The 22,792-nt window shown below is 41.0% G+C and overlaps 1 protein-coding gene across 1 annotated transcript in view; it reads left to right on the top strand.

The window, feature by feature from the left end:
• RASGEF1B (RasGEF domain family member 1B) overlaps window positions 1-22,792 on the top strand; it is a gene marked incomplete at both ends in the record, with an annotated part of 54,103 nt that overhangs the window by 16,281 nt on the left and 15,030 nt on the right. Inside the window, 2 exons of the mRNA XM_081999618.1 lie at window positions 402-525; window positions 1,184-1,256. Coding sequence (XP_081855744.1) covers window positions 402-525; window positions 1,184-1,256 — 197 coding nt within the window. The remainder of the gene's footprint in view (window positions 1-401; window positions 526-1,183; window positions 1,257-22,792) is intronic.

Here is a 22,792-nt window from a genome sequence, read left to right as displayed (position 1 = left end):
AATTTGAAATGCCAGTATTAAACATCTAGAGACTTTTGATGTGAAAATTACTAAATATTTTATTGCGAAACAAACAAGCACGGGCATCATCAAACTGAGAAGTTGGGCATAAGGAGTGTAATCATCTCCTTGAAAAGAAACTGAGTGCAGGTCATGATCTACTATTTATATTCATAAATAACAACAATTTTACCAGGGTGGAGGAGTGGGAAGTCATCCCAGTTTGAAACAGAAATGCAAAAGTTAGAAGCTCAGTTGTTGAGTCAGATCACGTTCAATTCTAGCCAGGGAGATTCCAAGCCTTGGACTTGAAGCCAAGATCTCGCTCTCTGTTTAAAAAATGTTCAGGGTAAATAGTACTGTTCAATATATAGCATTTATTCTGTTTTCTATGCTGACAGAAATTTTGGGAACTGGCAAAACAAGTCAGTGAATTTATGACATGGAAGCAAGTGGAATGTCCTTTTGAAAGGAATCGGAAAATTCTACAGTACTTGCTTACTGTCCCAGTCTTCAGTGATGATGGTAAGGAGCTCTGGACTTCCTGCGGGTCTGGTGTCACTGGCTACTGCTTAGTCTCTCCGCATGTTAAGGTGTTGCTTCCTCACAGTAAAGGAAGACTTAGTCCTGAGACATCTCTGTCTGGCAAGTAAAAATTGCTTCTCCCTTAAAAATGTGAGAGAGAATAAGATTTTTCTTTCTATGTGCACGTGGTGTGTGAGAATTGACATTATCTTTTTCTCTGAAATTGAATGAAAAAAATTATTTGGTATGTGGTCCACATAAATATAATCTGAAGTGTATTTATATCGACTTTCAGGATGCTTTACGCTAAAGGTTGCTGCTTGAGAAAGAAAATGGGGACTTTGCTGTTTGCTTACAAAGCACCATGTCTCTGAGCTCAGTTTTTTTCTTTTGAGTGTTTTCTTCCACTCTTATGCTTTCGAGTTTTCACTAGTTGTTTTTTTCCTCCCTCAGGGTAGTTTTTGTTCTCATGCATTGTTTGTTAGTATTGTCTGGATGTAATTATAAGCAATGCTATACTTCCTAGGGGGATTCTGGAGCCCTAATCTGAGGGTTGGATAATACAAGCCTGCTTCATTTCACTTCAGTCCACTTTCCAGGAAGAGCAAATTTTAAAATGCCAATAGGCCTAACATAATGTATTTGCTTCTAATTGTAGCACTTTACTTGGCTTCCTATGAGAGCGAAAGTCCTGAGAATCACATTGAAAAGGACAGATGGAAGACACTAAGGTTTGTTAAAACCTTAAACAGTTAAAATCAAATGGCATGCTACATGTTTCAACAGATGGGGCACAGCATCAGTGTAAATCCCCCCTCTAATCTGGGACTCTTGGAAAACAGAGAACAGTCAGTCTTTATCTTAAACCCTGTCCCATCCTCTCCCTTAGGGCATGGGAATTAGAATAAGTTATTTTCTATCTTAATTTCTTGTGTTATTCAGTGTAGGAAAAAATAACCTTCAAAGAAATCTCTATGTCCTCACAAGTACTATACAGAGCACTCTGGTTTCCAAGAGGACATTTCTGCAGCTATTGCATCTCTTTATGCACCTAGCCTTTCAGACAGGGATGAGGTTTGCACAAAGATCACTCTGGGACAAATGCGTTCATGAAACCAGGTAACAATTTAGAGTCCAGGCTGGGAAAAACAAATTTAAGCAAAATCTTATTTTTGGCTTTTCTTGTACTGCTGGTTGAAGATAATCATCAACTCTTTCATTTTACTAATTGTGGAAGGATACGTGAGCCATTATGGAAAAGTGTTTTAGCTCATGCTTTGCCAATCAGCTTTTTTTAGATGTTGAATTCATGGCAACAGAGAAAACTAACCAGGTGCATGGATGGAGACACAGAATTAAGCAGGTGCTTGAACAGTCTTATTTTTTCACCCCTAGGCCATACCTTCACTTTAGTCTTAAAACTATTGATATCGCAAGGAACAGACCATTAGTCAGGTGTTCTTGTCACTGTTGCAGGCAGCTGGTACATTAACACCATGGATATAACATCCCAACTCTTCTGATCCACTCTGCACCACTGCAGAGAGACAACCGTACACCATAACACTAAGGATTCTCCTCAGTCCGTGTTGTTTTCTCCTGGGATCAAAATGGGATGTAACAATTCCATCTGATTAATCCCAGTTATTTTGGGGAGAGGACAGAAAGGGAGAGTTACATCAGTTCACAGACACTCTGCATTACACAGGGTGGCAAAGTGGACAGAAAAGACTGAGCTTGAAAATCTGTGATAACATGAACCTCAGTTTCACAGGTTCCTTATCCGAGCCACTCTGAAGCTGTCCGAGAAGATTATAGTGATCATGCTATTGATTGTCTGTATTTACATTTCCCTCTTCCTTTCAGGTCAGCACTTCTGGGCTGAGTCTAGTGCGCAAGATGGCTGCTGTTTCTGCCATTGCTACATTATGTGGATTACCAAGGGGCATAGCTTGGTTTATTCTTCTGTACACCAAGTGGCATTCAAAGTGATGAAAAATGTGCAGTCAGTTGCGATATTGTGTCAGCAAAGACGAAACAAGTTAACTCAAGAACAAACAGGCAGCTTCTCACATCTGACAGATGAGAGAAAATCACAGCCCACTTATCTGTGATTCAGGCTCAAGTATTGACTGAGGACAGTGCTGACAGAATCCTTGAAAGAGCTCAAGATGCCACCTGTGGATCATTTCTCACCTGGATGGAATATTTTTCCCCTTCCTTTTGCTGCAGATTGCTGCTACAAGGACTTTGAAGAGTTGGCAGTAGATTACAGAGGGGGAAAAAAGTCACCATTCCTTTCAGTGAAACCCAAAAGTCTGCACTGAAGAACTTCCATTCCTAATAAGCTGAATATAGCCAGGAACTTTGCCTGATCAAGGTTGCTAAGAAGGAGAAGAACTGGACACAACAAATTGGCTGCTGGGGAGAGCTTCTCCCCACCACTGTAATGGTGGCTGTGTTGTTTTTTTTTCTTTTTCCATTATGTTTTTGGGTTGGCTGCTGGTAGGCAAACTCATTATTATTCTAAGTTATTTTAAAAAATGTAACTTAATAAAAATCAAGGCTGTGATAGAAAACATGCCTGCTACACATATATAGTAGCTATGTAGCTTGGACTATTTTATAATTTCTAGTGAGGTTTTTTTCTTTCTTTCAGTTGTTTACAACTAACTACTACATACTACAGACATTCTTATTTTTACTATACTGTTTTGTTACTCTAATTTTCCATACTTGACCTTCTTATAATAGGTTGAATAAGCTGACTTGACTTTTCTAGAATAGTCTTTGAGAAACTGCTGTACAAACTGCATTGAAATATGAAAGTATGTTTTTATTAAGTTATTTTTATAATTGCTTTTTTGAAAGGGTAACAAGGGAGAACACAGTCCACTAAACTGAAATAGCAAGATGCCAAAAAGGAAAAAAGATCAGGCTTCTTCTCAACTACAGCTGTGAACAAAACAGTCTCCCTGTGTTTGCTTTATGGATTATGTTTATGACTGTGAAGTAGTTCACTGTGTTACACACCTAATAAGTTTGTAGTAGCTCTGAATACTTAGTCACTCTTAATCCTAGGAAGAACCCAATGGAAAAAAAGAAACTGTAGTTGTGTATCACCCCAAATGCAAAATCATTAAGCAAAAGCACATACTTGGCAAAAAAAGGTATTTGCAATTATCCTGCCACTGTTATTTAAAAAAGAAAAGAAATAAGAATAAATATGTATATATTTGTTGCACTGCTTCTCTTGACTTTTCAGGTAAGCCACTTTTTATGTTCTGTCCATGCCTTTTTTTAGGCAAGTATGTAATTTCTGAATCCTGTAAGAACATGTTGAAGTAACCTTCATCAGTGGGGATACTGTACTTAACTACATCCTGTTTGCTGGTACAAGGTGCTGGAAGTCACCGAGTTATGTATTCCATGAGTATCAGCACCAGGCCCTAGAGCCCTGATGGTAGAGGAGGATTCCTCTCCTCCTCTCCCATTCACTGAGTTAAAGTGAAGGAGAAGGAAGAGATTAACTCTTTGAAAGGAGGATACTGCTTCTGCAGACTTAACTCCAAGCTTTCATCAACTGATGTCTTTCCCATGTTCCCCTCTACATCCTTCCCCCATAGTTGAGGCTTATAGGCAGGACTTAGTTTAAGTAAAATTAAGTGGAAAATTATATGTTCCTCTTCCACATCTTCTGGAAGTAGAATCATATGATAATAGGCACATAAATGAGCTTCCATGATGTGATGTAGGCAATCCAGGAGACTCCTGGAGTGCATGGAGGATAACTTCCTATGCCAGGTAATAGACAGCCCTACCAGAGGGGTGTGATACTGGACCTGTTGGTCACCAACACCTGTGATTGGTGGCCTCAAGATTGGAGGCAGTCTGGGCTGCAGTGACCATGCACTGGTGGAGCTCGCAGTCCTGAGGGATATGGGGCAGGTGAAAAGTAAAGTCAGGACCCTGAATTTTAGGAAAGCAAATTTCCAGCTCTTCAAGGAGTTAGTCAATAGGACCCCCTGGAAAACTGCCCTCAGGGGCAAGGGAACAGAACAGAGCTGGCAGGTCTTTAAGGATGTTTTCCACAGAGCACAAGAGGTCTTGATCCCCAAGTGTAAGAAATCAGGAAAGGAAGACAGGAGGCCAGTATAGCTGAGTCAAGACCTGCTGGTCCAACTAAAGGGCAAGAAGGAAATGCACAGGCACTGGGAGCAGCAACAGCTATCCTGCGATGACTACAGGGATGCTGCCTGGTTGTGTAGGGATGGGGTCAGGAAGGCCAAGGCAAGGCTGGAGCTGAACTTGGCAAGGGACACAAAGAATAATAATCAGGGCTTCTACAGGTATGTCAGCCAGAAAAGGAAAGTCAAAGAAAGCGTAACCCCCTTGATGAGCAAGACTGGCAGACTGGTAACAACGGATGAGGAGAAGGCTGAGGTACTCAATGACTTCTTTGCCTCAGTCTTCACTGGCAGTCTCTCTTCCAACATCTCTTGAGTGGGTGGATTGCAAGACAGGGACTGGAGGAGCAAAGTCCCTCCCACTGTAAGAAACGACCAGGTTTGAGACCACCTGAGGAACCTGAATATACATGTCTGATGAAATGCATCCCAGAGTCCTGAGGGAATTGGCTGATGTAGTTGCCAAGCCATTCTCAGTGATATTTGAAAAGTCATGGCAGTCAGGGGAAGACCCTGGAGACTGGAAAAAGGGAGACATTGCACCCATTTTTAAAAAGGGTAGCAAGGAGAACCCTGGGAACTACCCACCTGTCAGCCTCACATCCATGCCTGGGAAGATCATGGAACAGATCCTCCTAGAAGCTATGCTAAGGCACATGGAGGGCAGGGAGGTGATTCGAGACAGCCAGCATGGCTTCACCAAGGGCAAGTCCTGCCTGACCAACCTAGCGGCCTTCTATGGTGGAGTGACCACGTCAGTGGAGACAAGGGAAGAGCAACTGATGTCGCCTATCTGGACTTCTGTTAAGGCCTTTGACATGGTCCCCCACAACATCCTTCTCTCTGAATTGGAGAGATATGGAGTTCATGGGTAGACTGTTTGGTGAATGAAGAATTGGTTGGATGGTCACACCCAGAGGGTAGTGGTCAACAGCTCAATGTCCAGATGGAGATCTGTGACGAGTGGTGTCCCTCAGGTGTCCATATTGGGACCAGTACTCTTAAATATCTTCATCAGTGACATAGACAGTGGGATTGAGTGCACCCTCAGCAAGTTTGCAGACGACACCAAGCTGAGTGGTATGGTTGACGTGCCTGAGGGACAGGATGCCATCCAGAGGAACCTGGACAAGCTTGAGGAGTGGGCCTGCGTGAACCTTATGAGGTTCAAGAAGGCCAAGTGCAGGGTCGTGCACCTGGGTCAGGGCAACCCCCAGTATCTGTACAGGCTGGGGGATGAAGGAACTAAGAGCAGCCTTGCCTAGAAGGACTTAGGGGTACTGGTGGATTAAAAGCTGGCAATGGCATTTTTTTTCCATATTCATGGAAAACTGGACATGAGCCATCAATGTGTGCTCACAGCGCAGAAAGCCAACCATATCCTGGGCTGCATCCAAAGAAGCATGGCCAACAGGTGGAGGGAGCTGATTCTGCCTCTCTGCGCTGGTGAAACCCCACCTACAGTCCTGGAGTACATCCTGCTCTGGAGCCCTCAGCATAGGAAAGACATGGACCTGTTGGAGCAGGTCCAGAGGAGGGCCACAAAAATGATCAGAGGGATGGAACACTTCTCCTACGAAGAAAGGCTGAGATTTGGGGTTGCTTAGCCTAGAGAAGGCTCTGGGGAGACCTTACTGCAGCCTTCCAGTGCTTAGAGGGGGCCTATAAGAAAGATGGGGACAGACTTTTTAGCAGAGCCTGTTGCAATAGGACAAAGGGTAATGGTTTTAAACTAAAGGAGGGTAGATTTAGTCTCGATATAAGGAAGACATTTTCCACAATGAGGGTGGTGAAACTCTGGAACAAGTTGCACAGTGAGGTGGTAGATGCCCCATCCCTGGCAACATTCCAGGTCAGGTTGGACGGGGCTCTGAGCAGCCTGATCTAGTTGAAGCTGTCCCTGCTCATTGCAGGGGGGTTGGGCTAGGTGTCCTTAAAAGGCCTCTTCCAACCCAAAGATTCTATGATGGTTCTATGCAATATTTGCTATCCTTAGTATTTTTTTACATTTTTAGTTCTAGGGAAAGCTAGAGCTTTGAACCGAGCTTACCTGTAAAAATTACTTCTCTCTTTCCTTCCTCCACTGTAACACAGTTTGACTACTAGCCTGGTTTAGAAACGAATTTGTTATTTATGCAGTTGGAGTAAAGCCTTTGTAAATAAAAGGAGAAATAGCATTACACAGCCTCCATCCAGAGTGTGGGCTCTGTGTATTGTCTTGTGGGTTAGCTTCTTGCCGAGAAGAGGCAGCACATACAGAGGGACCTGGACAAGCTCAAGGAATAGACCCATGTGAAGGATCAATCTACAGGCTCCTGCAGCTGCCTTGGCACAGAAGCTGGGTAGCAGCTGCAGGAGCCTGTGACTGGTGCTTGAAAGGGGAATGCAAATTCCCTAGCCCCGGGCAAGCCAAAGGCTGCTCATGTAGGCATTAATGAACTCAGTGTTTGATGTTAGAGTGATAAAAATCTCATCGTGCACTGTACCCTCTGCTCTGTCATTTGGTACAGCCACTGTGCTGAGCTTTAATTTTGAACATCCTGAGCTACTGTCAGACTGTTGAACCATTAGCTTGGAAACAGCCATTCACACCTGTCTGTAGCAAATGAGAGAGAAAATGACTCTTCTATGGCTAATCTAAAAGGAAACATCACAAACCCTCTGAAATGAGGAGCTACAAGAACTCATTAAGTCTACAAGTTGAGTGTTCAGCCAGGACTGAAAAATCCCAGCTCAGTGCTGACATGCTTAGTGCTTAATGAGGACCAAAGTAACATTGAAGTCTCCTGTGTAAATGGCTCAAACATTACTTATTTCTTTGTGGTGCACTTTCTTCTTGTGGTGCAGAGACAAAAACTGTGGGTCTTATGGACCCATGTGAACCAACTTGTTCAAAAGAGTCTACATGTCTGACTAAACCCACAAGAACAATACCTGTCCCTATTATCCAAATATTTCCCTTTTCTCCTACTTGGATACAGCTTTGTGGCATTATCATGAAAAGAATAGTCAGTTGCATGCAATAAAGTGCAAAAGCCTGTTTACAACTCTTATCACTAAAAGAGCAAGACAGACCCTTATACTTCCACGTGTTTTGGCAGGGGTTGGTGGTTCGGGTTTTTTCAGCCTGCCTAGACAGCCTGTTTTTGACAGGTGCAGAAACTGGTGCTTGACCTAGCACTAAAAAGAACTTTTTTGGACAATAGGCAAACTGTCACTCATTTTCCAAGACTTCCATTCTTCTCTGGAATTTTCCCTGTCACTTTATGTGGCTTTCCTTGTACTAGTTGTGTGCAGCAGGACCCCTTGTGGGCTCCTTGCAGTACTTCTGCTGGAAAAGAAGAACAATCCTTTGGTAGTGCACCAGTGTCTGCTTTTTCTCTTAGTTCCTCTCTGTCTCCTCTTGGTCATGCTGAGTAGACTTTCCCCACATAAAGGGAGAGACTAATCCCTGGAGGTGCATTCATTCACTCACAGCTGCATCTGTCCTGATGCTGTCGGATCCAGATAGCATGCTTCTACCAAGCAACTGTATCATAACCTGTGCTTTATAGTCACAGGGCCCTGTGTCACCAGTTGGTTTTTAGCTTGAGAACATGACTGGTGAGGATTTTCAAGGGAACTAGGCCATTTACAAGGTTACTGTTGTTAGGTGTCTGCTAAGTGGATACTTCAGACTCGAAATTGATAAAGTTCAGTGAGAACTGAAGCAAGAGTTTAGTGTGAGAAAGTGTGTCATTTGATACCAACAGACACTTTGCTGCATTAAGCTCTCTGCAATATGATTTTTTCTTTCTGCTTCATTAGAAAATTTTAGCAATAGTATGACCCAAAAGGATATCTCATTATAAACCAAATAAATACACTGTCCTCCTTTAATGGAGATTACTTTTCAGGAAGAAAAATGTAAAAGATAATGTGAATAAAGCAGCTGTTTTTCATCAGTTATTTATGTAGCCAAACAATCTGAGTGCCAATAACACTGAGGGGGAGGATTTTCTGCTTTCTGTTAGTGCTTTTTCCACTGCCCTGCAAAGTTCAGAGGTTGGAAGGGGAAGTGGTTCCTAGGTGGACTTCTAGGTGCAGTGGAAAGCAGCATCTGGAGCCAGTCCATTCTAGAGAGTGACAAACAAAACAAAGCCATCTGTCTTGGTGTTAGCATAGGATCCTCTGTACGTCATGAAGTTCGGTCTAGTGGCCAGAAGATTAAATAGCTTTCCTTAGAAAGAATCAGTAAGCCATAAACCAGTCCAGGGAGCTCTAATAACCATTGGGGGGGAGGGGAGGATGTGTAAATAAAAAAATAGTCCCTTGGCCTTTCAACTGCTTTTCTTTATTGTCTGGTAACTCAATTGCATTGACATTTGGGATGCCTCACTGCTTTTTAAATGTGTTTTTCCTGGGTAAAAAGTGTATATAGAAGACCATTACAAAGAGCTGTGGTTGAAAGTTCAAGGCTGGTGATTCAGGATAAAATGAATTATGTGGGCAAAGAAGTTCAAAGAAGCTCATCTTGTTGTCAAACAGATTGACCCCATTTGTGTGAATGATCCATCTATTAATAATGCTGCCTCTAACAACAAAAGTATGTTTTGAAGGTACTATGGGAGGCATTTGTTTTTTATTTAACCATAAAGGCACTAACATATTTGCACAGCCAACATTCCTCCGCAGAGCTGTTTGGTTTTTTTCTCTTTGTGCAACTGTGATTGATAGAGGGTTTACTGTTTCTCTAGGAATACAGAAACATACTTACATTTTCTTTGCTGTGTCTTTCAGAACTGGGCCATCTTCCACAACTTCTAATCTTGCCAATTTACTCAAAATTGATAGTATGAAAACAAGACAGAATACATGTGAAAAATTATGCTTCTTGCTGATCTTAACATATACCAGAGGACTGTTTTTACTAGAGCTTGGTAGAAAGTCAGAAATAATTAGGGCTGGGAGCAAGTCAGTCATTTCAGAAGGTGTTACACTTTCCTTAGACCTCCTCTTTCCTGGACAGTTCAGGGAGTTGCAGTTACGCTTTTCCGTAAAAGAAATTAGAAGAGGATCTATGGAGTAATAGAAAAGAGGATCTGGTAGGAAATGAATTGACATCCCTTTCCTGAGACACACATCACCTAATTGTAGCCAGCAGTACTGAATAGAAAGAAGCGCAAGCATGCGAAGTTTAGGTTACAATAGTTTGTTTTACATGCATCTGTTGAACTTCAGGTTTGCTGGCAAAGAAGCTCCATTCATACTTAGAAACACCACAGCAACTCTCTTATAAAGGCTGTCAGAGATATGCTATATCTGCTAGACGAGGCTATAGTGATCTTTTGCTTAAAAGGAAATAACGTGAAATTCCACCAATAGTAACCCAACAACAAGATAATATGACAGCAGAAGTTGATACAAAATCAGAGTAATTAGTAAGGAATATACTTACCTGCGTAGTTAGGTGATAGTTTAGAAAATTAGCATGTGAAACATGAGAAAAATAAGTAAAGGATATGTTTATTGGGATGCATACAACATGATGTTTCGTGCTACTGCTGCTGTCAGGGTAACAATCTACTCTGATGATAACAATGGAAAATGTTACCGTTTCACCTTAATTTCTGTTTGAGCTAATGTATTACTTTTTGGCACTCATTTCTATATGGCAGTTCAGAATCAGGCCTAGAGGAAATGGCATGTGGTGTTCCTTGATCCCTGTGTAAGCCCAGTCAATTTGATAATCTGAACTCTGAACTTATATTCAGAGGCTGTTTGCCCCCCATAAAAAATGCTTATGGCAGTATATATTCTCAAACAACATTGCAGAGAACAGATCTCATTTGAAGACCCAACTTTAATTCTGAGGGCTGAGCATTTAGGAGATCTGATCTGTGAATCTCTGTTTCAACAGGTTTACAGTGAAAACTTGAAACTGCAATACAAGTTGAGTTGTTTTCACAAAACACTGTAATGATAATGCATTCTGGAGCAATATTCACAGGATATGTCGTTATTAGATTAGGTTTCAAGGAAAAAGAAAGGTACATGTATGAGAACAGTGCATCACAGTGTTAATTTTTTAACAGACAAAATTTTCCTTACAGTCCATAAAAAATCAAATATTTTCATCACAGAAGGTTTCTTTTTTAATACAGGGTTTTAGGACACAGTACACCTTTTGTTGATGTGCTATTAAATACTTGTTATACTTAAGAAACCTTCTTTGCAAAGCAGGCATTTATGTAAATTCCATTTATATTTCTGTCTATACAAAATTTCCATTTATATAACAGAAGCGTATTTCATTGGGTTATTTAAATGCTGCTTTTCTTCACAAAGAATAAAACTTTCCTTTTTGTTAACTGCCTTGCAAAATAATACTAGTTGCATAATGTCTTGGGAAGAGTAGCAGTTGTATATTTAGCTGGTTTTCAGTAATTATTTGTGAACATGTTGGCTCGTAATGAAATTAATGTATCATCAGGGGCTTGGCTTGTTTTAAACAGCTGCTTGGCCTCAGAGACCAAAAGATAGAAAACTAACCAAGGGGAAATGAGCAAAGTAATGTAACCTGAGGGAACTAGAACAATTACTGCCAATAATTAGGGGCAAACAAAAAAGGTTTCTCTTCCCCAAGATTTTGGACAGTTGGTCTGGGAATTTATTCTGAAAAAAATTTATGTTTGTATCTATACATCTTCAAATGCTTCAGAGTATAAAGGGCTCAGCAAACTAGCCAGGCAGGAATCTTTTCTTTTCCTGTGAATAGTAGGAAAGGCTGTGCGCACTGTTAATAGGAAGAGGTCAGCAGTCATCATCTTAAGGAACTGATCAGTGACACTGAACTATGGTACTGTGTTGTATGGGTCAATGTTGGTAAAAGTGTTAGCAGGAATGCTAGTGAGGGGGTAAACCTGATGAGCCACCACTCTTCAGATTTCAACCAAAATTCACAGCAGTGTGAGAGGAATGAAGTATTGCTGCATTCATGTCAGTGGGCTGCCAGTCTAAAAGAACTTTTCTTTACAATGTAGGGGTGGGACTTGGCTTACGGATGAAGGTATCTAAACGCAGGTGACAGATACATAAACTCTCATTGCTAGCAATGGATTTACAGTCAAGAAAAGCTATTAAGTGTTCAGTGACGTCTGAAGTCAGCACCCCAGGGGTGTACTTCAGATGCCTACAGGCAGAGCAGGAGTTCAGGTGCTCTGGCGTATCAGATATTCTTTACCTGCGACTGGCAGGCTTGGCTCAGGAGCTGGGGGAGACCCAGATCCTTCCAGAGGAACTGAAGGGAGGGGCTGAGAGAAACCTTCAGCATGTCTTGAATTGTACTAGAGAATTGTGGGGCCTAGAGGGCAAAGTCACCTCCTTCACTGGCCATGGGCCATTTGTCATGAATGAGTGGTTTAGGTCGCTTAAAGAATCACTGCCAAAGATATTAGAAAGAAAATTATTTTGGCTCTGCAAATTTTCAGTGGCTCTGAAAACTCAATGGTACATTGTATAATTCTATCTCCTTTGCTAATGGATTGAATTTTGCCAGGACTTACACTGTTCGATTTATATAAAATAAACTTCCTGAGATGTTTGAAGGACTGCACAGTTTAGTTCTAATAGCAGGCTGGAAACATTTAACTTGCTAGCAAGTCAGTATGAATGACAATTAGAAAACTTCATCATGAAGACTAACTTCACAGGTTTTCCCCTCTCTGTAATACAGGGGCTTTCTGTAGAAGGCAGTTCATGTGCCTTGAAAGGTGAATCTTCTCCAGGAAACTGTCTGAGGCTATCATGTGAAGCCAATAAGAATTAAACATCATAATAAACTTTACCGGGGCACATTTCCTATACAGTCTTATTTCTCTGAGCTTTTCCCTTGAAATAGGTACTTTGTAATTGGAATGAAGCTAAAACCAAGTAGCAATTCAGGTAGGACACAACAGCCTGTTTTGCACCAACAGGAAAAGTTGATTTCTTCGTAGTAAAGGAAGTAAGATACAGCACATACATAACAGTTGTTGTCTTACTTAATGTCATCTTGCTTAATGCCCCATTGAAAAGTGCTCATATATTCTGGAGATAGGGACAAAGTAAAATGCAAATGAAAGGAATGAAAGATTCAAGAACACAAGCAGAGCTTTCTCCCTGTAATTTTACATCCTACCAAGTCAAAATTGAACTCATTGAAACATTTCTCGCAGGAGTGACCAAATGGGGCATATAATTCAACATAAGTTTTTTCTCATAATTCCTTTTTCATCTAACTTCAGAAGGAGGCGTGAGCTTTGAAAACCCCAAACAGAACTGTAACTTTGTGTGGAGAAAAAAACAACAAGCCTGCAATCACTCATATATTTAGTTGTTTGAAACAAATACTCAAATACTTGGGGAATGAACCCAATGATCATATAAAAATGTTTTTAGATATATTTATTCTCCCTCTTTCCCCTTCCCCCCCCCCCATTTACCAGCATTGGTCAAAATGCAAAAATGTTTTCTAAGTGCTGCCTCTCACCATGTTGCTTTAAATCACGTTCTTGCTACTTTTGTCAGTCCATTCACATATCAGTTTGATATCACATTGTTTCCACAACCTCCTATAAGCATGCAAGTCATCTAGCTTACAATCTGGAGTTTACTTGGTTATAGAATGAATTATATGATGTAAATAAGCTCATGGCAACAGGCTGACCAACTCTGCTCCTGCTTTTCCAGGTACAAACAGCTGGAAACAAAAAAGCATTAAAGAAGTCAACAGAAGTTGAGGAAATTACTTATCTTGGAAACACACTAAGTTTTTGACAAAACACTGAACAGAAATAGAGACAGAAAGCAACTAGAGGCTGGGATTATCTGCTCATTCTTGAGATTAGTTTAATCTTTTTGTGTCAAATTACATTTGTGTTTGGCCTGGTATACTGAGATATTCACCTGATGTCACACTTACAAGCCAGGGTGTTGCACATGTAATTTAAGACAATGAGAAGAACCAGGCACCTCCAGAACTTGATTCATCTTATCTCAAGTGAAGTGAAAGGCATCTCACTCTTTGCTGCACTTCCTGAAAAAGGTAAAAATAGGGTTGATGCCATCTTTAGCAGGTGGAATATGGAGTAGTCCTCGACCCTATACATTTCTTTCCATTTATAGAACACTACTGATTTCACTGGGAGGGCTTGAAGACCCTTCCAGATGCATCATACATTGAAGGACCTGTACCTTGCATAAGCAGTCCTTCTTCAGCATGTACTTAAAGTGACATGTTAACTCTTTTCTCCTCTTGCTAGAAATAATGGGCTCTATCTTGCAGAAGAATTCCAGTTTCCAGATTGCACTTCACAGCCAAAGCAAGGATGGCAGAGTTGCAAATGCTACAAATAACTAGTGGTTATTGTGAACACATTATTTACCCCCGTTCTCATTTATACTATAAACATTGCATCCACTGAGCCAAAACCAGACAGTGCCAACAAAGAAAGAAATAGGCTTCTTCTGTGGTCATCTTTAGAATGCTTCATTTCCTGACAGTATTTTACCTGTCTTAAAGGCAATTCAGCAGGAGAAACTCAATGAGCAGGCTGACCAGCTGACCTGACCTGAATACATAGATTTGGAATGGGAGCATAATGGAGAACCATTTGCAGCCAGGTAAGCCCACAAAACTGCTGGGCATGCTGCAAGGTATTGGATTTCTTACTGGGACAGAGAACAGAGATTAGGCTTGTCTTGGGAAGCCATAATGCAAGTAGTTAGTCAGTGTGAGATCTGTGGAATAATATGACATGCTCACAAAGTATGAGTAAGTGACATTCTTCTTGGAGAAGACTGGCCAGGAGGTTATGTAGCCCCCCTTGGTTCCAGCAAGACCAGCAGGCGTTGCAGTCACACAGCTATTGCCGCAGTGACTAGAAGCAAATAGGAGTAGCATCCTAGGAGGAGTAAACAAGCATATCTATCACCATGGAGTGCCACTTGAGCTAGAGTCAGATAATGAAATTTCTTTCAAAAACAAAACTATCGAAGAATGGGCTGCATATCATGGAGTAGACTGGGTACATCATATTCCCTATCACCCCTGGCCAGCTGGAAAGATAGAATGATATGAATGGCTGGCGTAAAGCCATGCCTAAGTGCCCTAGAGATTGCTCACAGTAGATTGGCAAAATAAATGTACAGTTACACTGCTAAGGGGAAAAGCACTAAATTTTGCCATACCAAATGTCCAAATAAATCTAAATCCAGAGGGGTTTGTTCAACTTCATTATGTATTGGAGAAAACAAGGGAAAATATCTTTGAGATCCTACTGAATTTCTAGGAACTGAACACAAGGTGAATTTGAAAAAACACATGTCCCTTGCACACTCAGATACTGTATTGCATATGTAGATGTACAACTCTGAACATCCTCTTTTAAAAAGCTGTCAGTTCATTCTTATGGATATAGGTCTAAAAGTGCTGTTGCTCTTCGGGAAAGAGTTCATCTATCATAAAGATTTCCTAAAGTTAATAATCTCAGTTAACATTGTCAGATTAGGCTTCCTACAAGTAATCCATGTAGGACTTTGTTCTAATTCCAGTAATTTATTCCCAATATTATTGTATGTATTCATTAGTGAGACTGTTACTGCTTAGAAGAACTGGAGGTATCAGGAAAAAAAAATAACTGAATGCGAGGTAGATGATACCAATGAAAAACATGAAGCATGAGCAGAGTGAGAAAGACCCAGAAATATTTACTGAATTAAAGAGCAGCACAGATATCTTCTGGGGTAAATGAGTGCACCAAGTGTTTTCCTTATAAAATAGACAGTGTCACATTTTTTCCTTGTATCGTCTACTCTATTACTTCTGTCTGCGGGCTAGATTGGAGTTGTGAAGAACACTGGAGAAGAAGTAACTCCTCTGAAGCTGAATGTCGTAAAACAGGACTGAAGAATAATTTCCTTGAGTTCAGTGTAGCATACTTCTGTAATTAATGAGAGGCAGATACGTCATTACTATGTGAAAGTCTGGTGAAATCAGACTGTAGTGTAAGAAAATTCAGTTCTGTAGAAATGTTCTGTCCTGTAAGTGTATGTATGTGGTGAAAAGGGGAGAGGTAGCAACAATACTTGGGAGTGTTTTGTGAAAAATGTACCTTCCTCTGGTTTTCTAGCTTTATTCTAAAATAGAACTCAAATTATCTATCATATTCCTACCTCAGCCAGATGCTCAAAACTGTCATTGTACAGAAGGGCCTGCTTATTTCTGTCTATGGCATTAATTAACAAAATACGATTACATTGCAGGAAAGGAGATTCTGAGGAGGCTTATATGGGAGGAGCTATGTTGTAGCTGCAGGTTCAGAATTCATCCTTTGGTTTGCAAACCACATTGCAAACCACCCAAACCAAACCACATTACAGATGTTTATAAATAAACATCAGGTACAGAGATGTCCCCAGCATTCTCTAAATTAAATATAATTGCAACAGGTACATCTAAACAACAGTTTTACAATGAGCTCCTGGAGCAACAAAGGTGTTATGCACAACTGTGAGACATCTGCAGTCAATCTTGTCCTCCCTAAAGTATATGGAAAGTATTCCTTCTACCACAGCCTATACAGAAATACAGGCAGAGCGTGAGTTGTTTCCCTGCTTACCAAAGTTAAGGGAAAAAATCTCTAATGGTCTTTGACAGTGGGGAACCAGAGGCTGATGTGGAAGCATATTGAAAGAGGATTGTTTGTTTCAGCAAAGGGCGATGCACAGCTGATACCACAGCTTCATCTCTGTCCATCTGTGTTGTGTTGCTAATAGTATTTCCCAGGGTAGATTTTTTTTCACTCTGGCAGGTAATCTAGGTAGCACCAACAGAAATCCATTTGGGTTTAATGTTCTGTCTCACAGGATGATCTGTTGTGATGTTGACACAATAAGTTTAATGAAAAAGGCTGGAGCTGAAACACAAAAAATTGTGGACAAAATATGGGGTGTTAATCCAGCCCTATTTTTTTGTGATGTTCAGATATTTTGGCATTGATGCTATTGATTCAAAGAAATTCAAATTTAAGAAATTCAAACTTAATAACATCAAAGTGTTATTAAGCAGACATCTTTATTACAGCGCCGGATGCTTGGGGGATATCTCCTAACATGCATGCCTCATGTTACCAGCATCTGAATTATATAGAGTACACACGTTCATACACATTGCAATTGTTACCATATTCATGACATTTCCAAGAAATGTTTAACATACTCAAATGTCCCTGACGCATGCGCTGTTAAATGAGTCAGTGGTCCTCTGGTGGTTTCCTGCAGTACTTGGTCCCCTTAACTTGCCTATCCTCCAGGGGAACTCTTTTATCTACTTGCTTAGCTTGTATTTTAACATTGTACTGGTTCTTATTGGTTCCTGCCAGTTACTTGGTTAAGATAAAAGAAGTTGTCCACAGTAGTTTATCTTACACAATCCTCGCATACAAAAGGAAATTTACAAAACTCACATTTGATTGATTTTACATGTTAAAACCTTCTTCCTTGTCTCAGACCTTTGTTTCACTATATATCAGGAATGTGGGCAGAGGGGCAAAATAAAACAAATGTAGTTTTACCACCAGTCAGACCAATTTCAGAGCACAGATCTGGGCCAAGTGGAGGATGCAGAGATGTTTGCAAAATGCCTATATGAGATGCTTAGTGCCCTGTGCTGCTTTTCAAACAGGGTGAAGCTGAGAGCACCATTGAATTATCCTGTATTTGGTAGAGTGTGTCTGTAAAACAAAACAAAACCAAGAAAAAAAAAAGTTCATGCCAGCTCTGGTAAAAATCTACTTCTGCATTTCTTTCAGATTACAATTTGTTTTCTTATGCCTCCATGTAAGTGGCACAATTTGATATTTGTTCTAAGCCATTTGCCATTGCAAATTCACTGTTTGCCCATTGCTTGTGGGTTTTGCTGCACAGCTGTACTATGAGTGCTGTGTGACGTGGGGATGGTGCAGTAAACAAGTCAGGAAATTTGTACCTCAGGTGTGGGGAGCACCTCATCTCACCTCAGGTAGATCTGCATGGTGCTGGTACTGTTGTGCTGTGTCTAAAGATAAAGAGAGTTTTATCTTCTAGAGTTTTCCAGATACCCCCTTCTGTCAATGTTATGAAGCAAAATCAGTTAATAGCTCTCAGCAGTGAGAACATGCATTCCAGCTTCCCTCTTTTGAGAATTCCCACGAGAGTCTGGTTTGATTACAAAGATTGGAACTGAAACTAATTACTTCTTTGGCAGGGAACAGGACAATTTTGCTGAGATGGTTTCATATGCAGTTGTGCAGGGCATTTTCTATGGCACTTTCCATAGGCTCCTCAGACTCCTTTAAGTAAGATATAGGACAATGATACCCCCTGCAGATGAGACGCATGCTGATTTGTAGTCACAGCACTAAGGCAGTTGTCCTCTGATAAGGCAGCTCTACAAATATTTCTTAAGGAGGTCGATCATCTAAGTGTCACAGAAAAAGCCTGGTTGGGACTAACCCTCCTGCAGAAGCAGTGAGTGATTGACGTCTTGATTGGTGATTTAATGAGTTTTGCTTGGAACACTCAAGAACCGCTCTCTGTTGATGCAGTCTTCCTGAGTTTTTTCCTAGGATTAGGAATATTATAATAACCCATCCTTGGGTTTTATTTCTGACTGTGTTATCTGTGTTCCCCCCACCTGCCTCCTTTTTAATGGTGCAATGTATATGTCCACATATATGTTTTGCCTGTAGAGCAGAGCCTTCTCCCTCTTTGCCGACTCATTCACTGAATACACTTCAGTTTGCCTGGAGCAATGGGATTTCCCAAGCCACAGGTTATTGCAGAGCCTAGAGGTGCCAGCAGCCACCAAGGGATGCAATAGATGTGGTAGCACTGCAGGAAGGGCAAACATACCCTCCCTCCTTTCTTATTTAGGAAGAAATTAAGCCTATACTGGAAAACACAAAATGTATCAAAGGAGCACGTAGAGGACCACAAGCAGATGAAGGTTGTCCAGGATGGTCACACACACTGTCTGGAAACACTGCCTGCGGCCAAATCCTCCAGGCTGTCAGAAGGAATAGTAAAATGCGGTTATTTGTACCAGGCATGACTGAAGCTGTTCTTTGCAATATTGGAGCATCTATGTATCTGACATTGCTTGGGGCTGTGTTGCTTGCTCTGCAGATCGAGTCCCAAGCTGAAATAGCTTCCTCTGGCTCTGAGCACATTTGCATTTGCAGAAGCAACCTGCGGTCTTTTGTGTGCAGATCCTGCCCTTTCCTCTAAACAGTCAGGAGCAGCAGATCCCTGAGGCTTGAGGAAGAGAATTCCGCTTGAGAAGAGAAGCGGCAAGGTAGAGGGGGAACAAAAAGGAAAATAGATCATTGCTGCATAGCAGAATTTGGTTTTCCTACCACTAGGCCAAGGTGTAAGAAAACCTTGCATCCCTTATTCCGCTTCCCTTGTTCAGCTGCCATCACCAGCTCGACCACCAGATGTCCACACTGAACAGAAAACTGACATGTAGCCCTGAGAAGAGCAGTTGGGAAAAAGAAAGGAGACCAAAGCGGCAGGGAGGGTAACTGAAAAGAGACCTGGAAGGGCTTATTGCGAGGCCTGGACATCTCTGAGGCAGGGATCATCCTCAGGCTTGTCAAGCTCCCGTTTCACAGTCCAGGACTATATTCCCACCACCGGGGATGCTGAACTGAAATTGATCTCTTTGGAGAGTGGGAGGAAAAAGGGAGTTTCCTCCAGTTCCAGTTGGTGTAGAACATGGTGGTGGTACACGTTTGGCATCAGTGTTAGGGAGTACTGCTATGATTATTTAACCTGGCTGCTCAAAGGTAGGTCCCTGTCTTGTCTGGTTAGATTGGCAGAACGCAGAGAGAGGTGCCTTGGAGACACTCCAGTTCTGTGGTTGGGTAGGAAGCCACTAAGGACCTGGACTGACACACCCTTGCCAGGTCCATGCAGGAAATGAGGCCTGTGCAGTTTTGGCAGTGTGGTGCCCAGGCTGGGATGTAGCTGGTGCAGGTATCTTTGCACTGTGCTCCCCTGGTCTTCTAGTTAACCTCCACCTCAGAGCTTTTGTGCATGCACACATACACACGTGTATGTGTTTACTAATCTTCTTAAATAAACTGCCTGAAGAGATAGATAAAAAGTTATTCAATTACAATCTTAAATACTCTTCCATCTATAGTGTTGTAATGCTGTTCAAGTCTGATAAATTAAAGCAGCAGACAATTCCCTCACACTTTTTTCTGTTTGTGCCATCTCTGCTTATGTGACTTCCTGTAGGACACAGGTGTGTATCCCCATGGATCAAACAAGACACTTTTAGCTTATATTCCTCTCACTTTTTACTGTTGGTTTTGGGGTTTTTTCTGTTAGGCTAACAGAGGGCTGCCACATCACAGAGGAATTAAAACCATGCATGGTCATAAGCAAGAGTCAGTTTTGCTAGATCAAAGGAAATGAGCTGGGGAGCAGTGAAGAAAGCTGACATGGTGAGTATACAATCATATAAAGAAACCATAGAAGGAACTATACATGTAATTAAAGACAGAAAAATGTGTGCCCACACAACACACTTAGATTTGTGATCTTATAGTCTGAGGAAACTCTTCAATCTTCCTAAATTCTGCTGGCCTTTTCTTCAGATGTAGTACAGTTACACTGCTTATGAGCCAGAACTTCTGGCTTCTCTATACCTCTGTCTCACTCACAGACATATCAAATGCTCCTTTGTCATGTGCAAGACCTACCTCCAATTCCCACTACCCTTTCTTTTGGTCCCTGTAATTAAATTTTATCTTTCCATGCTGTCTTTCTAGGCTTGGGATTTCTTTCTTTTCTTTAAGGTGCCATACTGCAGTGCCCTGGTCACATTAACCACATAAGGGCACCAAGCTACATGTGTGACATTTTATGCTGACTTCAGAGCACCATGTACTCGATTACTTTGCTGGATCAAGTGAGTGCAGATCCACTCACAGAGCTCAGCTGCTTCCCACTTTTTTCATTTTAACATATTCTTCAGCTTCCTTTACAAATCTAAGGAATGCTCCTCACAACATGGAAGTAAAGCTAGCATTCTTGAGGCACTGTGTGTTGTTCATTGTTGCTTATAAATGCTTCAGGGCAGGCAATGTATGGTGTGTTGTTGTCACCGAAATCGGGAATAAACCTTGTAACACCAATGTAGTGTTAAAAGGCAGGCATTCTTTATTCACGGCGCCGGGAACACGGGGGATAGCTCCTCCTAAATCGTGTTCGTCGATCAGTTCAAAAATCAAACATTTATAGGCAAGATTAATACATATTCATCAAGTTTCCATACAATGGAAATTGTATGGAAAGATGGTTAAATATTCCTCACCTACCATGTAAATGACCACGCATGCTCACTATAATTTCTTGGGATTTTACTTCCTTAATCTTTTGAGTCGGAGGGTTTCTTGAGTGGGTGGTCTCTGAGTCGGTGGTCGCGATCTCCCCCTGCCGGAATTACCTTTCCTACAAAGTTCACTTAAACTTGGCAACACTAAATAGGCCTTCACGGGCTGTCGGTCCAATATGCAATCATTCACCCCACAGTCCTTTGTTTTAAGACAAGACTATAGAATGAATAATTACCTACCCACCGGACCGTAGAACTGACCAAGGTGTTCCTTCTTTCTAGCTACTTGTTATTAGAACAAAACATAATACCATGATCACAAAGTTATACTTAACTCCTTGATAATTAAATCAAGATGGGAAGGGTTAGGTGGGTTCTCGAGCAGCACTGCTGGTGCATAATGTTCTTATAGTTACAACTTGCTACAAATTCACAAACCTATTTTCTAACCCTATTCTATTTTAATTCCTTACCACCTTGGTTACATTGTCTCTCAGCTCTATACTGAACCACCTGATTACATATAGTTTGTCTCCATTTATTTTCTCAGTAATGTTAACACAAAAGAGACTGTGTGCCATTCAAGGGAGTGTGGAAAAGCTGAATGAAGAATATGAACAGGAAAGAGTGTACTGTAGAATATTTTCTGATAGAGAAGTGATAGTCTTTGTGTACATACTGAAGAGAAAAAAGTAGCTGTTCCCAAGGTCTTTATAAGGTATTAACATGAAAACAGTGTAAAGCAAACAGCTTCTATAGTAGTATGTGGTGTGATCCCTGGCTCTGTTCCTATCTGGAGCCTTATTGAGCCGGTTCTTGTGCTTAAAATGATGTATCTATCTCACTGATTCAGACCCTAGGATACCTCATATAACCATGGTCACAGGATTCAGAAACCGAGGAGCCAGTTGTCTTTATAACCACCTCAGTGTGACTTCATTGTATGATGTCAATCTGATTTTGCGTACAGGGTTCAGTAGAATCAATATATGCTCTCTGCCACAGCAAATGGTCATGAGTAGTGATGTCCCATATTACAAAACTAATAGCCAAATAGTTGCCTTAAACATGTTCTTGTAGCATTTTCATTAGATTGCTATTGTTAAGGTCACACGGTGCATTTAAACAGGCTAGATTGTTATATAGACGTATCATCTTCCAGGTTGCTATAGGAGAAATGGCACAGGCAGTTGTAACTGGGTCCATGTTAAAGAGTTTCTGGTGTAGTAGTTTGATTAACATTTATATGTCTATAATTGCAAAACATTTAGCAAGATACAACCCTCGCTGGGAAGCTTTGACTTAAACTGTAAGTGCTGGGTCAAATCTTGACCTTGTTGAAGTCACGAAGAGAAAATTTCTTCCATAATCTTAATCTTCTGTTTAAATGAAATTATTTCATTTTTGCTTCCAGTGACAAATACAATACAGTTTTGAAGTATCACAAAACTTGTTTTAAAATATTTTCAATATTGAAATTTCAATTTTGAAAGGCTGGCCAGGGATAGAAATTAGTAAATTTTGCCTACGGAATGACATTAAGAACATAGAAACCACCATCTCTCCATAGCACTGCAGGAACATTTTCAGTTCAGTGTCCCTGTTGATGATAGATCTTTAACAGGAACCTAAAACTATCCCAATGAGCTAAACAGCGCAGGGCAGTAGCACCATG

The sequence above is a fragment of the Phaethon aethereus genome (assembly GCF_964289735.1).
Source record: "Phaethon aethereus genome assembly, chromosome: 4".
Taxonomy (NCBI): Eukaryota; Metazoa; Chordata; class Aves; order Phaethontiformes; family Phaethontidae; genus Phaethon; species Phaethon aethereus.
Note: the sequence above shows the minus strand (reverse complement) of the source record. Positions and strands in the feature narration are given on the sequence as shown.